The sequence below is a fragment of the Aethina tumida genome, chromosome 7 (assembly GCF_024364675.1).
Source record: "Aethina tumida isolate Nest 87 chromosome 7, icAetTumi1.1, whole genome shotgun sequence".
Taxonomy (NCBI): domain Eukaryota; kingdom Metazoa; phylum Arthropoda; class Insecta; order Coleoptera; family Nitidulidae; genus Aethina; species Aethina tumida.
Window position 1 is genome coordinate 11,539,755 of NC_065441.1, and position 13,340 is coordinate 11,553,094.

Genomic DNA, 13,340 nt, shown 5'->3' on the forward strand with positions numbered 1-13,340 from the left:
TGTTTTCAATTAGGGTCAAGTTCATTATGACAATCTTATGAACAAACAAGTATAACACATCTGTGTTATACAGAAATATTTTTTTTTACTTATAAATAAATAAATAAATAAATAAATAAATAAATAAATAAAATATTTATTATACAAATAAACAAATTACAATTATAATATATAATTTCTATTTATCCAATGATATCTTCATGTTTAAGGATTATTTTATCCAAAAGTTCATCCAAAGTATGAACTACTTTTTGTTCTTTTATTACATCTTCTGAATTACAATCCATTACATTTGCCAAAAAATGTCGAACAGTAACAATTTCTGTATCTGGATAAAGATCTGTGTGCATTCCACATAGTTTCTTCTCAGTGTATTGGCTCTTTTCTTGCTCTATATTACCAATTTCCACATTATATTTTTTTAAAATTTCCAGTAGTCTATTGATTACACTCCAACATATATATTTTTCTTCTTTTTTGCGACTAATAGAAATTCTAGATAACACAAAAAGACATCCTATGTCACTTAATTCATACATTATTTTCCTTAATCTTTTTAATATTTCACCATCATCTAATATAATAATTTTTCTAGTATCCTTTGAAAAAGTAACTTCTGGAAATTCATTATCAATCATACCTTGTTCACATAAAAGTTTGTCAATGACTTTTTCCCAGAAATGAAGAATGTTTATTCTCACTTTCATCTCATAATCATATACCCCAAGATGTGACATTATATTGTATATTTCATTCATTTGTTCTTCTGTGAAATAGTCTTCATCGTAAATTGATACTATCAAATAGACTAATTCAGCTCTCAAATTCTTCACTTTTTCATTTTTAAGATTGTCTATAAATTGATCCTGTAAAAAACAATGTTTTAATTATATTTAAAAAAATATATACAAAATTTCCTACTAATATTTTTTGGGAAGACATAGTTCGCCAAACTGCATTTATTTTCACTAAGTATTTTAAACACTTCAATGCTATTAATTTCAATTCACTAGCATCACAACTTGTTGACAGATCCAAAATTTTTTCATGTAAATTTGAATTTTGAATAACACTTCGAAAATGTGGATATTCTAGAATGAAAATAATTTTTGAGTTACATGTAATTTAATCGATTGATAAACTTACCAGATACGGCTTTCTCAGATATAGCCAGTAATAATTCCAACGCCCTTCTAGATATTTCATTATTTTCAGATAATATATGAGTATTAACTAAAGGGCCTAGAGAATTTAAAGGTGAATCTTCGCTATCAACTAAAAGTATTAAATTAGGACACATCTGCTTATTGATACATAGTTTGGCCAGATTCAAGCATTTGCTAATTATCTAAAACATTTTTTAAATATTATAGTTACAATAATTTGATATTTGAACAGTAGTTTTTTGAGATTAATAAAGATTTTTTGGCTTACCTCAGGAGATAATATTAGTTTACTAAGATATTCTGTAACAATCTTCAAAACTTTTATTGTTTCTACACCGTCTTTCCAAGATAAATCAAATTCTTCAATTAAAATAGTAAGCCCATCTAATGAATCTCTGATATATGATTCATCATAAAAAGGCGACTTGAATCCATTATTTTTGAATATATCGGGTGCAATGTCTTCTAAGATATACACCAACATTTGAAATAAATATGTTATAGCAATTCTTGTGCAAAAATGTCTCGCATTTAAACATAATTGTATTGACTCAGTCGCTAACTGAGTAAGGAACATTTCTTCCATTACTAAATTTCTGAATTTGTAGAAAAGATCTATCGTTTCCTTATCCATAGCTTTCAACACATTATCACTTATCATTTCTCGAATATCATCTTCTAACCACATGGCGGCCAAATTTCTTCCAATAACTTGAAACATGACAACATAAGTTGGAGTATTTGAAATAGCTATCAAAATTAAATCTAATCGATAGTCCATTTGCAATGATGACAGCTCTATAATTTTGTTTATATTGTGCCACAATAACATGCAATGATATAATATATTCAGAACATTATTGGTGCACTTTTTATTTATGTTTAATATTAAAATTTCTTCCATTTTATTTTTGAAACTTGTTACAAATTCTGTGTGATACTTGTAATTCTTCAGATCGAATATTTTCATATATAGCAATAATTTACTCAATTGGAGAATATGCTCCTTATTATTCACAACGAGTAACAAATTATTTAACAACTTGTTGAAGGGGATTAATGTACTTCCAGTTCCATTCCAGTAAGTTTTGTTTTCTTTTTGTAACAAGATATGTTGAAAGCTTTCATTTAGAAGTTTTATAGTTGGCATTAATTCATTATATAATTCATTTTCATTTGTTCCATTCAAATTGCCACTGTTTATTTTTGCATTTAATTCTATAAATGGTTTTAATATTATATTCGAAAAATCTATCAGAAGTAATTTGTTTTGCTGAATAACGTAGGCACGAAAGTTTGCAGTAAATTCGGCTAATTCTTTTGTCACCAATTCTGTTTTTATAGTATCAAATACATTACACCACAAATTAAATGAGGAGGCTAACCAATGGTTAGAATATTCATTGAATATGAAACTGTTTAGCATCTTCAAATAAGCTCGCATTAGATCAGCATCTTTAGTCACATTCATTTGTTTTAACATGTCAACAGTTTTAATTATTATTTCATCTTGATGTAAGAGAAGAAAGTTTATTTCATTCAAACTGAATTCAGTAATTATGTCTATGAAAAATATCATAGAATTTGTTGATGGTGTTATAGATATCCATGATTTCACTATACTTTCTATCCAGTTGGAAAAGATGCTGGTATTTTTTGTAAACTTATGATTCCCATTTGAGGCTGAAACAATAAACACAATAGTCTTATACAACTGTATTAAAGTAAATTATAAAAAATAAGATATTTTAGGTTAGTCGACGGATATATAGTAGAATAATAACAACTATTTAATTGCAAAACAATTTATTAATTTAATAATTTAATTATTATTTAATTAAATTGTAATAAACAATATTAGTATATAATTACACAGGTGAAGATAACTTTTCATACTCTTAGTAACGTTGTGAATAATATTTTACCAACTGACTAACCCAATATGTGTACAATAAAAGAAGTATACTGTGCAAATATTAGAATATATGGAATGTGGTTAGAAAATACGAGTAATTTAAAATCTTAAAAATCACAGATAACAAAAGGAATAAACAATAATAATTGCACACTTAAAATTTAAATATTAATTATTAAATTATTACCTTCTTCTTTAACAAAATCTAGAAGTAACTGGCGTAGATCATTATTTACACTAAATTTATTATTGTAAACGCTATTTAAGACACTTTCCAATTTTATCTGATCATAATTCATTTTATTAAAACTAGTAAAATCTAATTGCACAACGATAATACGCACAATCAGTTGAGTACATCTGGGTAAGGTCACAATACTTGTAGAACTGTGATCACAGTTTTGAATGGCATATGTTGCCTTCTATAATTCCAGATTATGTCGTAAACAAATGACAAATTTGATAACGTAATTACAATGTTATTTAATAAATCAAATCTTCTAATATCAAATTGTCCAAAAAATGTATTGAATTCTAGGTTGAAAATGGATGTATGAATTTTATTTTTCAAATTTTTGTTATACATCTGGCAAATGATTTGTGAAGATATTTTATAAGATTTTAAATATTATTTTACATATATTCCAAAAGATCGCGCCACAACTTTCAGATTTGATCTGTGAAGTGAGGCAACCAGTTTACTTCTCTCAAATGTCGTACCTTTCAAAATTTTTGGGTTGTTTTGTCAGTGCACTTCTACAACATTTATTATAATCTCAATTAACGAAATTATAATTTAATTACTAAGTCAATATTTACAAAAAAACACATGTTTTAAAAATAAACTTTATTTAAATTTATATCGAGTAGTCAAATAGTGGGGGTTGTACTGTCAGATTATTAATCTAATGTTTTAAATTAACAATTAAATAGTAAAGTAGCAGGTACAATTGATTTTTCAGATCAGTGGTATTACCCCGGTGTCAATTTCTGGACTTAAAAGTATGATTCGTGGTTTTTCAGAATCACCTTTATTAATATTTTTTTGATTATTATTTCTGAGATATTGAAGACAACCACCACTGTCTAATTACATAGTATTTGAGTCAATATTAAACAACAAACAAATAAATAATAATTTTCTATTTATATAAAGCTATCAGTCAGTTGTATTTTTATATTCAAGCATTACTTTATCTAAAAGTTCGTCCAAAGAATATGTCTCTTTTTTTGATACTATATCTTCTGAATTAACATTCGTTACATTTGCCAAAAAATGTCGTGCAGTAACGATTTCTGTATCTGCATAAAAATCTGTTTGTATTCTAGTTTGTTTCTCCTTATTGCAGTGACTTTTCTCTTGGTCTATATTATAGATACCCACATTATATTTTTTTAATATTTCCAATAGCCTATTAATTATACTCCAACATATATCTTTTTCTTCTCTTTTGCTACTAATAGAAATTCTAGACAAAACAAATAGACATCCTATTTCACTTAATTCATTCATTATTTTTCTTAATCTTTTTAATATTTCTCGATCATCCAGTATAATAATTTTTCGTGTATCTTTTGAAAAAGTAACTTCTGGAAATTCGTTATCAATCATACCTTGTTCAGTTAATAGTTTCTCTATAACTCTTTCCCAAAAACGAAGTACGTTTATTCTCACATTCAACTCATAATCATATACCCCAAGATGTGACATAATATTATACAATTCATTCACTTGATCATGTGTGAAGTACTCTTCATCATAAATTGAAGCTACCAAACATACTAAGGCGGCTCTCAAACTATCTGTTCTTTCGTTTTTAAGAAATCCTATTAATTGATCCTGCAAAAAATTACATTTTAATTCAATTATTATATTTTCAATAAATTTTCTTACCAGAGTCTTTCGGGAAGACATAGTTTGCCAAATTTGAGTAATTTTCACTAAGTGTTTTAAACATTTCAGAGCAGTTAATTTTAATTCACTGTTATCACAGTTAATTGAAATATCTAATACCTTTGTATGTAGGTTTGAGTTTAAAATAACTTTTTTAAAATGTGGATATTCTAAAATTGAGTCATTTTTATATAATAGATAAGTTTACACATATCAAAACTTACCGGAAACTGCTTTTTCAGATATGGCAAGTAATAATTCCAATGCTTTTCCAGATATTTGATTATTTTCCGATAATAAATGAGTCTCAATTAAGGGACCTATAGAATTTAAAGGAGAATCTTCAGTGTCCACTAGAAGTATTAAATTAGGACACATATGTTTATTGATACAAAGTTTCGCCAGGTTTAAGCATTTGTTAATTACCTATAATTTTACATACGCATTAGATAATTAGATATTTGAATAAAATTATATTAGTATTAGTATTTTTAAAATATATTATTCATAATTTACCTGAGGTGATAATGTTAGTTTAGTAAGATACTCCGTAACTATCTTCAAAACCTTTATTGTTTCCACACCATCCTTCCAAGACAAGTCAAATTCTTCAATTAAAATAGTAATCCCGTCTAATGAATCGATGATACATGATTCATCAAAAAAGGGCGATTTGAAACCATTATTTTTGAATATATCTAACGCGATGTCTTCTAAAGTGTACACCAACATTTGAAATAAATATGTTATAGAAATTCTTGTGCATAAATGTCTCGCTTTTAAACATAATTGTATTGATTTTGATGCAAATTGTGTAAGGAACATTTCTTCCATTACTATGTTTCTAAATTTATAGAAAAGATCTATCGTTTCATTATCCATAGCTTTCAACACATAATCGCATATCATTTCTCGAATATCATCATCTGTCCATAGAGCTGTTAAATTTCTTCCAAGAACTTGAAACAATGCAACATAGAGTGGCGTGGTGGAAATTACTATCAATATTAAATCCAATCGATAGTCCAACTCCAAGGACGTGACGTCGATTACTTTGTTTACATTGTGCCATAATAACAATGAATGATATAATATATCTTGAACATTATTGGTGTACTTTTTGTTAATGTTTAATTTTAAAATTTCTTCCATTTTACTTTTCAAACTTGTGACGAATTTTTTATTACATTTGTAATTCTTCAAGTCAAGAATTTCCATGAATAACAATAACTTACTCAATTGAAGTATGAACTCTTCATTACTCACAACATGTAACAAATTATTTAGCAATTTACTGAAGGGGAGTAGTGTACTTCCACTTCCATTCCAGTAAGACAAGTTTTCGTTTTGTAACAAGATGTGTTGAAAACTTTCATTTAGAAACTTTATAGTTGGCATTAATTCATTATATAGTTCATTTTCATTTGTTCCATTTAAGTTGCCTGTGTTAATCTTCGCATTTAATTCCATAAATGGTTTCAATACTATTTTAGAAAAATCTACCAAAAGTAATTTGTTTTGATGGATAACATGGGCACGAAAGTTTGCGGTAAATTCGGCCAATTCTTTTGTCACCAATTCAGTGTTTATCGTATCAAAAATATTACACCACAAATTAAACGAAGAGGCCAACCAGTGGTTAGAATATTCGTTGAATATAAATCTGTTTAGCATCTTCAAATAAACTCGCATTAAATCAGCGTCTTTAGTCACATTCATTTTTTTCAACATGGAAACAGTTTTAATTATTATATCATTCTGGTATAAGAGAAGAAAAGTTATTTTGCTCGAACTGAATTCGGTAATTATATCTATGAAAAATATCATAGAGTTTATTGAAGGTGTTGCAGATACCCATGACTTAATTACACTTTCTATCCAATTAGAGTATATGTTGAAGTTTTTTGTAAACTTTTGATTCTGATTTGATGCTGAAAAATATTAAAGTTAATAATCAAGCCCCATACTTTCTTATCTAATAGTAAATTGTATAAAATAGTCATAATAAGCCAATAAACATGAACGATGCAATAGATAAATTTCATTGCAAAAAAATTTGATATTATTTTGGAATAATGGTAATATAAATCTATAAAATAATACGAATATGGATAAAATTAAATATTACAAGCTTTTGTTTGAAATTGTAAACAATTTAAAGACTAAACAATAATTGGAATATATGATATAAGCAATAACAGTTGATAAATATAATTAAAATGCAAATATTGGATAATTACCCTCTTCTTTAACATGATTTAGTAGTAACTGGCGTAGATTATCACTTATAGTCAACTTATTGTTGTAAATGCTATTTAATACATTCTCCAATTTCATCTGCTCGTAGTTCATTTTATTAAAACTAACAGTCTAATAACACAATGATATCACGCACAATCAGTTGAGTACATCTGTGTAAGGTCGCAGTACTTATTGAAGTGGATTCTGAGCGTTGAATAACATTATCTACCGTCTACTATAATTCTAAAGTATACTGTAACCATATTGACATGTTAGATAAAATGATTGCAATTAGGCAACATTATGCCATTGAACGAAATTGTCTAATACTAAATTATTGTCCAGCTGACTTAAATTAAAAATATTCAAGATTATATTTATTTTATGGAAAAAAAATACGTTTTTAAAGTCAAGTCGACTATAATAAATGAGATTTAGATAATTTAAATGTAAACAAATAAAGGGAAAATTTTATTATTATTATTTTTGTTATATGTATTTGAGAAAGTTTTTGTAATCGATTGAGCAAAGATTTATTCAATGTTTCTTATTAAGTTTTGTATGATATTCCAACAGATTTTACCTTGGTTGACAAATTTGTTATTAGAAGGCAACCAATATTACCTCAAAAATAGAATAGAAAACGTATAAATTGATGCAGCGAAAAATAACATTTTAATTCATTTGTTTAAATACCAATACATTTTCTGACCAATGACTTTGGGGAGACATAGTTTGCCAAATTTGAGTGATTTTCACCAAGTGTTTTAAACATTTCGGAACAGATAATTTTACATACATTTACTCAGAAATTTAAAAATCACTAATAATATAAGAAACAAACAATAATAGTTAACATATTATTAAAATGCAATTATTAGCTATGAGATAATTACCCTCCTCTTTAACATAATCAAGAAATAACTCGCGTGGAACATCACTCAGTGCCGTAAATGTTATTTAAAACCCTTTCGATATACGTATTAGAGAAATATATGAATTGGCCATTTTAACACATTTTCAACGTACAGTTTCAATTAAAATATATAAATCTGGATTTATATGGCAACATTTTAATTAAATAAAAAAATAATTATCTGTTTAAAAGATTCTTTAAAGTTGCATTTTATGTTTCGTAGGATATTCCAATAGATTTCACCACAGGTCATAAATTTATGCCTTAGAAGTAAGGCAACCCACATTACGCTATAGATATTTTTAATTCAAAATTTCTTTTTTGACCTCTTTAAGTTAACAGAAAATATTTTTTTAATTTTAATTCTTAACATGACTTTATGTAGTTTTTTCCTGTTAGTTTTTGCTTCTGTACATAAATATTATTATATTAAATTACATTTATTAGTTTTGTATGTTTTTAATTATTGACAACAAAATTAATAATTATCATTTAAAAATATGAGATATAAATAAAATAAGAACCAAGATTAATATATTCTAGACAACTACAGCTCCTTATTGAAGAGTATTTATTACAATTCATCGATATAAATAATTATAATTTAAATTATAAAATTAATTAATGTAGAAAACATCAATTTATTCAGAAGTAAGCAATTATCCCTATAATTGCCGACAATTCATTTATTGAATTTTATTGAATATGCACTATAAGTCTCATGTAAGTTCTAAACATATTTACCCAATGATAAATTAAATTCTTGAGTACAAACTAATGTAAATAATAAAACCGTTAAACTTATATATAATTTGAAAACGTTCCGTTACTGAAAACTATTGGGAGCGTTAGGCTCAATCATATATCACGTTGAAAAACGTTAAAAGGGCGTGTAATAGTTCATTGAGTTTAAATTACAGCCCTTTAAAACTAATAAGCGCCACCCTTCACACATACTGACCGTTACACAATAAATTTGGTGTTAATCGAAGTGACCGGACACATTAAAAATACAGAATGTACTCAATTGTAACATTTACATTATCCTAAATTGGGGGCACCACCCCTAAAACAATACAATGGCATTAGGCGTCGGTGGGAAAATTCTCTACTAACTGTCCCGTGGATTTCTCTTTCCGTCGTGCAACCTGTTGGAGTTACCGCTGAAATAAATTGATTCAGTCCATAAATAATGTCTGTTAGTTTATGGGAACTGAGTTTCGAAGGGAAGTTCACTTACGGTTTTCGGTGGGAAGTTGCATGGTTTTACAGTTTTGGATGTGTACCTCACCGCTTTGATGTTTCTTAATGGGATTGTCTAAGTAATTTAGGAGAAACACGTATTAAAGAATGGAAGAGTTTTATGAATCATAAAATGTGCATATTTATTAGTAGTTGTTGCTTAGGTCATGTCCATTCGAGAAACATATTACGTGTAGGTAGTACTGCAGTGATCTTAAGTGTAACCATATATAAATTGGCCTTTATTATGTACAAAAGTACTTATGTATTTAGACTCATTTCACGTAGTAATGATAGTTGTTAACTTGTTTATCTGCCTTCATTTTAACGGTTAAAATATAAAAAAAGTCAAGCAAAGAAATATTTAGAAAATTCTTTTTTCTTTTTTTGGTCGAAATTATTTTATAAAAAATAGATTTATAATGGGTTGCGTAATAAATTTTATTTAAGTATTAGGTCCTTAAAAACAAATAACATCCGTATAATTAATTTTTTGATAAAATAAGTATATTCACTAATTTATTTTTTTATTTTCTTAAGTACTTAAAATCATATGACGTTATATTAATTTGGGTGGACATAAAAAGTCAAATTCATAAATTTTTCACCAAATAACAAGTCGACCAATTGTTTCTATAAAATTGACTAATAATTGCGTTTTACAGTTGGAGTGACTTATTTGGTAAATTAGTATAACGATTAAATTTAATAACGGTGAAAACCAAACAATTTTAGTCTACCTTTAATTTAAAATCGGTATAGCACCTGCCCGTTTATGGTCGATAAATTTGAAATGAACTCCTTGAAAGAATAAGAAACTGTTATGCATCGTTTCTTATAACAAATTTAACAGTAGGGGCACCAGTCAATTAAGGCTAAAGGAAACACCTGGATTTTTTTACGCAAACTTTGATTTATAAGTAACAAAAAAATGGATGACAATCAGTATTTTCTCCTTTCTAATGATTTTTGTTTGTTAAATCTTTAGTTAATAAAAATCATTTCAAACCTTGTAAGATTTTTTGTCAGATTACATACGACCCACAAAAATGCTCATTGTTGCACTGTTTATTTTCGTATCGCATTTCATTAACAATAAAACTTTTGTTTTATTCATTGTAGACTGATTCCATTGTTTCAAAGTGTATACATTTTATGCAAGTTTGTAACCGTCATTTTGCTGCAGCCAACTGTGACGATCGCTCATTTGTACAATACTGGATTATCACATCCTGTATATTGATGCATGTAATTTGTCAAGCTATAATTAAACTTAATATTGCCGAAACAAAATTAACTAATTAAATCTGAAAACCAGCGTATTTTTGTTAACTTTATAAATCTTTTTGAATAACATCCTTTAAAAGTTTAAAAAAGAACAAATGTTTTTTAAGAAATTTTTCCATTTAGATAATGTCAGCACAAATCTAATAGAAACGAGCCGGATGTGTGTACTTAATATAATAATATACATTACGCTCAAAACCAGAAAAATAAATATTATTAAATAATAAAAAAATTAATGTGGTTACTTTGTTGATATGAATAACAATACCATTATAGAGTTCAATAACAACTACAAAAGTGCATAATATCAATTTATTGTTGTATTTATGGATGGTCTGGACAATTATAAATTCTAATGAGAGAAGAATTTTGCAATACGGTTCATTGCACTTTTGTATTTAATCTTAAATATTTACATGATGTTGTAGAACAGTTTGTTTAATGCCATTTTCAGTTTGTTTTAAAATTGTACAATTATTTCGTAATAATAGTCTACAACTGAGTCAAGTGCAAAGCGAATTATTAGACAACACAATAATAATAGTTTGAAGTAGATTTGCATGTAATTTTGGAGAGAGCACAATTGTAAATAAAAAAATCCATCCACGTTAGAAACAATCGACAGGGATTGTATGTAAATTACGGGCTGACGACCAGAACAATTGCCTGTCGTAGCATCGGATAATTATCCAGTCCTCCCATAGTTAATTATGATTTAATTTCTGTAATGAGACAAGACCCTGGAAACGTAATCACCGGGTCGCTGAGATTTCTCTTGCATTTTGAAATTTAACGAAAGTTAACTGCCCTGATAGTATTATGCGGTCTAGAGGAGATTTATAGTCATTAAGAATGGACTACGACAGGTACTTTACAATGTAAGGTGACAAAAATATTTTCCATAAATCGCCAGATATATTCACAAATGAAGCAAGCTATAGTGACCCAATATAATACAATTATTCTATTACAATAAGCATTTTATTATTAGTATTAGGTATATCCCTGTTCTATTTTGAATATTAAAAGTAGATTTAAGAGGTAACATTATAGCTTGAAATAACATATTAAATCCATAAATTAATCATAAATAATATAAGGAAAATTCTGTATTTTTGTCTCCTCACAGATTTATACCGGAGATAAATTTATTATTTGAAATACTGGCAATATAATATAATAATTTTCGAAATAAAATTGTTCAAATGTTTACATAAGAGAATTACAAAATAGAAATGTAATACAAATAGTAGTAGTTAATTTAAATCATTTATAAAACTATATTTTAAATATAAATTCTGTGTAAATTTCAAATTAATGGTACGTTTAATTCTTTTTAGGTTTTGTTAAACTAAACCAAACTCCGTATCTCCATCATAAAAACCATTTCTTAATTTATTATTTTAAATTCATATAACAGAACAAATCATAAAGATAATAATAAACAAACGTTAGCTAGATTATTTTTGTTACTCATTCCTTTTACGTACAAAGAAATTGGTTCTAAATATACACTACCAGTGGAGTTTCCCCGTTTGTGGGAGGAGACCGGAAGACGGATACTGAAAAAAGGTCTACAATAGCAAATCACGGTAACCGTGACAGAAAAAGTGGGTATGTTTGTTATAATTAAAGTACCATTAAGTTCATTCTTTTCAAAGGTGAATGATTGACTAACAAAGATGTTTGTTAAACTCTGCGAATTTTATGTTATTTGGGAACGATATTAAGATCTTAATATGTTTCGCATCTTTTCATTTAATTGTAATTAGGAAATGGCGCCCAAACGTTGGGCGCCAATGTGAAGGTAACTTTAATTATTGTTATTTCCTCGTCCCTGTTTCAAGTCAAAATATCAGATAAAAATCGATTGATAAATATATATTTGAATATTTTGAAAAAATAATTGCTGAAAGAATTTTATGGCATAAAATTTGTTTACTACATAGATATCTTTATCGTCTCTTAATGTATATTTGTTTAATTATCTAAATATTATGATAATGTTTAAGTATTAAATTTCCATCAGTTAATCAGAAGTTTTTAATATTATGAATGAAAATTTATGGCCAGTTTAAAAATATTATATTTGTTTATCATATAGTCAATATAATTTTCAAAACAAAAAGCACTAAACATGCTAATCACCCTCAATAATTAAAAACAAAACTTATTTATAATAAACTTGTGTAGTTCTAATAAACATCGTGCACACGAAACTATTTAATATATATTATTGTATTTTTTAAATAAATAAAATATTGACTTGTTATGAATAAATGTTATATAAATGTTTATAAACAGTTATTATAGATCATCAATTATTGGTTTTATTACGTTATTATTTTTTTCTTGCTAGTTACAAGTAATTTAAATAAAAAGTATTAAAACTTATATAAAAATAAATTTAGTAAAATATGTTAGATTTAGATGATGATATATTTTTTTTTAAAATAAAACTTTGAGGTGGAGTAAAAAATATGTAGCAACAAAAATTGATTTTAGTTATGACGACGAAGACAAATTATCATAAATCAAGTAGCAAACTTAAGAACTGTTAAATAATCAAATATTTAAGTTGACAAAAAAAAGAATGTAAGATTTTCATTTAATCAGTTATTTTAAATTTAAAAATAGAACAATTTAAATATTTAGTACAGCTTAACAGTTTTAAAATAT

The 13,340-nt window shown here is 26.6% G+C and overlaps 2 protein-coding genes across 2 annotated transcripts; both read right to left on the minus strand.

Moving 5' to 3' along the window:
- Window positions 1–120: 120 nt before the first annotated feature.
- LOC109594552 (uncharacterized) lies at window positions 121–3,515 on the minus strand. Its single transcript, XM_049969527.1, has 5 exons — window positions 3,269–3,515; window positions 1,435–2,849; window positions 1,147–1,348; window positions 922–1,091; window positions 121–866 (listed from the first exon to the last, which is right to left on the minus strand). The coding sequence occupies exons 1-5, from the start codon at window positions 3,378–3,380 to the stop codon at window positions 183–185; spliced, it is 2,583 nt and encodes an 860-aa protein (XP_049825484.1). The 5' UTR covers window positions 3,381–3,515; the 3' UTR covers window positions 121–182.
- A 404-nt stretch (window positions 3,516–3,919) lies between these two features.
- Window positions 3,920–5,507, minus strand: LOC109594561 (uncharacterized). The gene is made up of 4 exons (XM_020009779.2): window positions 5,492–5,507; window positions 5,200–5,328; window positions 4,976–5,145; window positions 3,920–4,921 (listed from the first exon to the last, which is right to left on the minus strand). Exons 3-4 carry the CDS (start codon window positions 4,994–4,996, stop codon window positions 4,241–4,243), a joined length of 702 nt encoding a protein of 233 aa, XP_019865338.2. The 5' UTR covers window positions 4,997–5,145; window positions 5,200–5,328; window positions 5,492–5,507; the 3' UTR covers window positions 3,920–4,240.
- Between the last annotated feature and the right edge of the window lie 7,833 nt (window positions 5,508–13,340).

What these genes read in the sequence shown, in the direction of transcription:
- LOC109594552 (XM_049969527.1), bottom strand. Translation starts at nt 3,380, where the DNA reads ATGAATTATGATCAGATAAAATTGGAAAGTGTCTTAAATAGCGTTTAC. An exon ending in AACTAATATTATCTCCTGAG is followed by an intron (nt 1,349 to 1,434) that starts GTAAGCCAAAAA and finishes AAAATGTTTTAG; the next exon opens with ATAATTAGCAAATGCTTGAA. An exon ending in TGTCTTCCCAAAAAATATTA is followed by an intron (nt 867 to 921) that starts GTAGGAAATTTT and finishes TGTTTTTTACAG; the next exon opens with GATCAATTTATAGACAATCT.
- LOC109594561 (XM_020009779.2), bottom strand. Translation starts at nt 4,996, where the DNA reads ATGTCTTCCCGAAAGACTCTG. An exon ending in TGTCTTCCCGAAAGACTCTG is followed by an intron (nt 4,922 to 4,975) that starts GTAAGAAAATTT and finishes AATTTTTTGCAG; the next exon opens with GATCAATTAATAGGATTTCT.